Genomic DNA, 1,664 nt, shown 5'->3' with positions numbered 1-1,664 from the left:
CAAACAAAAATCTCTCTTTTCAATTAATATTTTATTGGGAGAGAAAAATCTATTTTCATAATTTTTGGAAAGTATTTAAAACTTCTCTGCTGACCTAGAAGGAGAGGCTATTTCTTGGGGCTATCCCTCGAGCCATGTATGTGCATGCACACACACACACACACACACACACATACACACACACACAAAGGAGATCAGTGTTAAGGTACTAAAGGTTGATAAATAACCAAAGGCAGGAATGTGGGAAGAACTATGTGGAAATCATCTCCTGATTCATGCATGAAGGGATTCTACACATTAATTAATCACAGCCCCATCTTCCCTGGGTTCACTGCCTTTGCAAAGTATGATCTTCCTGAAGGCTGCCTTAACTTCACGGTTTCTCAGGCAGTAAATGATAGGGTTGAGGAGTGGGACAATGACAGTGTAGAGCACAGACACCATTTTGTTGGAATTATAGGCATACATAAGCTTAGGGCAGGCATAAGTGAAAAGGGTGGTGGAATAGAAGAGAATTACAACTGCTAGGTGAGAGGCACAGGTGGAAAATGCCTTGTGGCGTCCCTGAGAAGAAGGGATCCTGAGAACAGTGGTGAGAATGGTGGCATAAGATGCCACTACTACACAAAGTGGAACAGCAATGACTATGAGGGCCAAGAAGAAATCCACTAGTTCAGCTTGTGAGGAGTCCTCACAGGAAATATTGAGAAGTGGGGAAATATCACAAAAGTAGTGATTGATATGAGGTGTGCCACAGTAGTAAAGTCGGGCTATGAAAACTATCTTAATCATGGCAGTCATGAGTCCACAGAACCAGCATCCTGCAGCCAGTGTACCACAAAGCTGGTTGGTCATGATGAGTGGGTACCGTAGTGGGTTACAAATGGCTACATAGCGGTCAAAGGCCATTGCAGCAAGGAGGATATACTCAGTGCAGACAAAGGTCACAAAGAAGTAAAGCTGAGTCATGCAACCATTGAAGGAAATTGTCTTGTCCTGACTGAGGAAGTCTATCTGCATCTTGGGGCTGATGACTGTGACATACCACGTCTCCAGGAAAGAGAGGTTGCTCAGAAAGAAGTACATGGGCTTGTGCAACTGTCCATCACTATGAATGACGAGGATGATTAAAAAGTTCTCTACAAGTGTCAGAAGGTAAATTGCCAGGAAAACAAAGAAGAGCAGTAGCTGGAAGGCTGGCCGTGTTGGAAATCCCAGAAGAACAAAATGTGTTGTCACTGTATGGTTATCTACTTCCAGAACCTTGGTAATCATAACTGGCTGTGAACATAGACAAAATCAGTTCCTTCCATGTCCCAAGCACCAACCTACAGTTTTTGACTGTAGAGCCCACCACCTGGAAACTCATCACAGTAGAAACTCTCTGGCCTTTATATCTTTACTTTCTTCCAATTATGATTAGTGAACCAAAACTTTTCAGCCAAAATGTACTTTCAGGAGTTCATGCTTTATTATTTTTTTTTTTCAAATTAATCTGAGAATGCATCCAACGTCACACAGAAGTGGAGTTTGAACCTCCTAACTCATTAGATGTATTGGGAGGATGTTAGACATAGGAGAATGGCCTTTATACCAACCTTTAAGCAACACATTTTCATCTACTGAATACGGAAAGAAGGTGGAGGGCTCATTTGCTCATTTTC

At 42.1% G+C, this 1,664-nt stretch overlaps 1 protein-coding gene across 1 annotated transcript; it reads right to left on the bottom strand.

Moving 5' to 3' along the window:
- Positions 1–297: 297 nt before the first annotated feature.
- Positions 298–1,275, bottom strand: LOC102391758 (olfactory receptor 6Y1). The gene has a single exon (XM_006060355.4). The coding sequence runs from the start codon at positions 1,273–1,275 to the stop codon at positions 298–300; it is 978 nt and encodes a 325-aa protein (XP_006060417.4).
- Between the last annotated feature and the right edge of the window lie 389 nt (positions 1,276–1,664).

This window comes from Bubalus bubalis, chromosome 6 (genome assembly GCF_019923935.1).
Source record: "Bubalus bubalis isolate 160015118507 breed Murrah chromosome 6, NDDB_SH_1, whole genome shotgun sequence".
Classification (NCBI taxonomy): domain Eukaryota; kingdom Metazoa; phylum Chordata; class Mammalia; order Artiodactyla; family Bovidae; genus Bubalus; species Bubalus bubalis.
Note: the sequence above shows the minus strand (reverse complement) of the source record. Positions and strands in the feature narration are given on the sequence as shown.

Coding starts and splice junctions, on each gene's coding strand:
- LOC102391758 (XM_006060355.4), bottom strand. CDS start 1,275: ATGATTACCAAGGTTCTGGAAGTAGATAACCATACAGTGACAACACAT.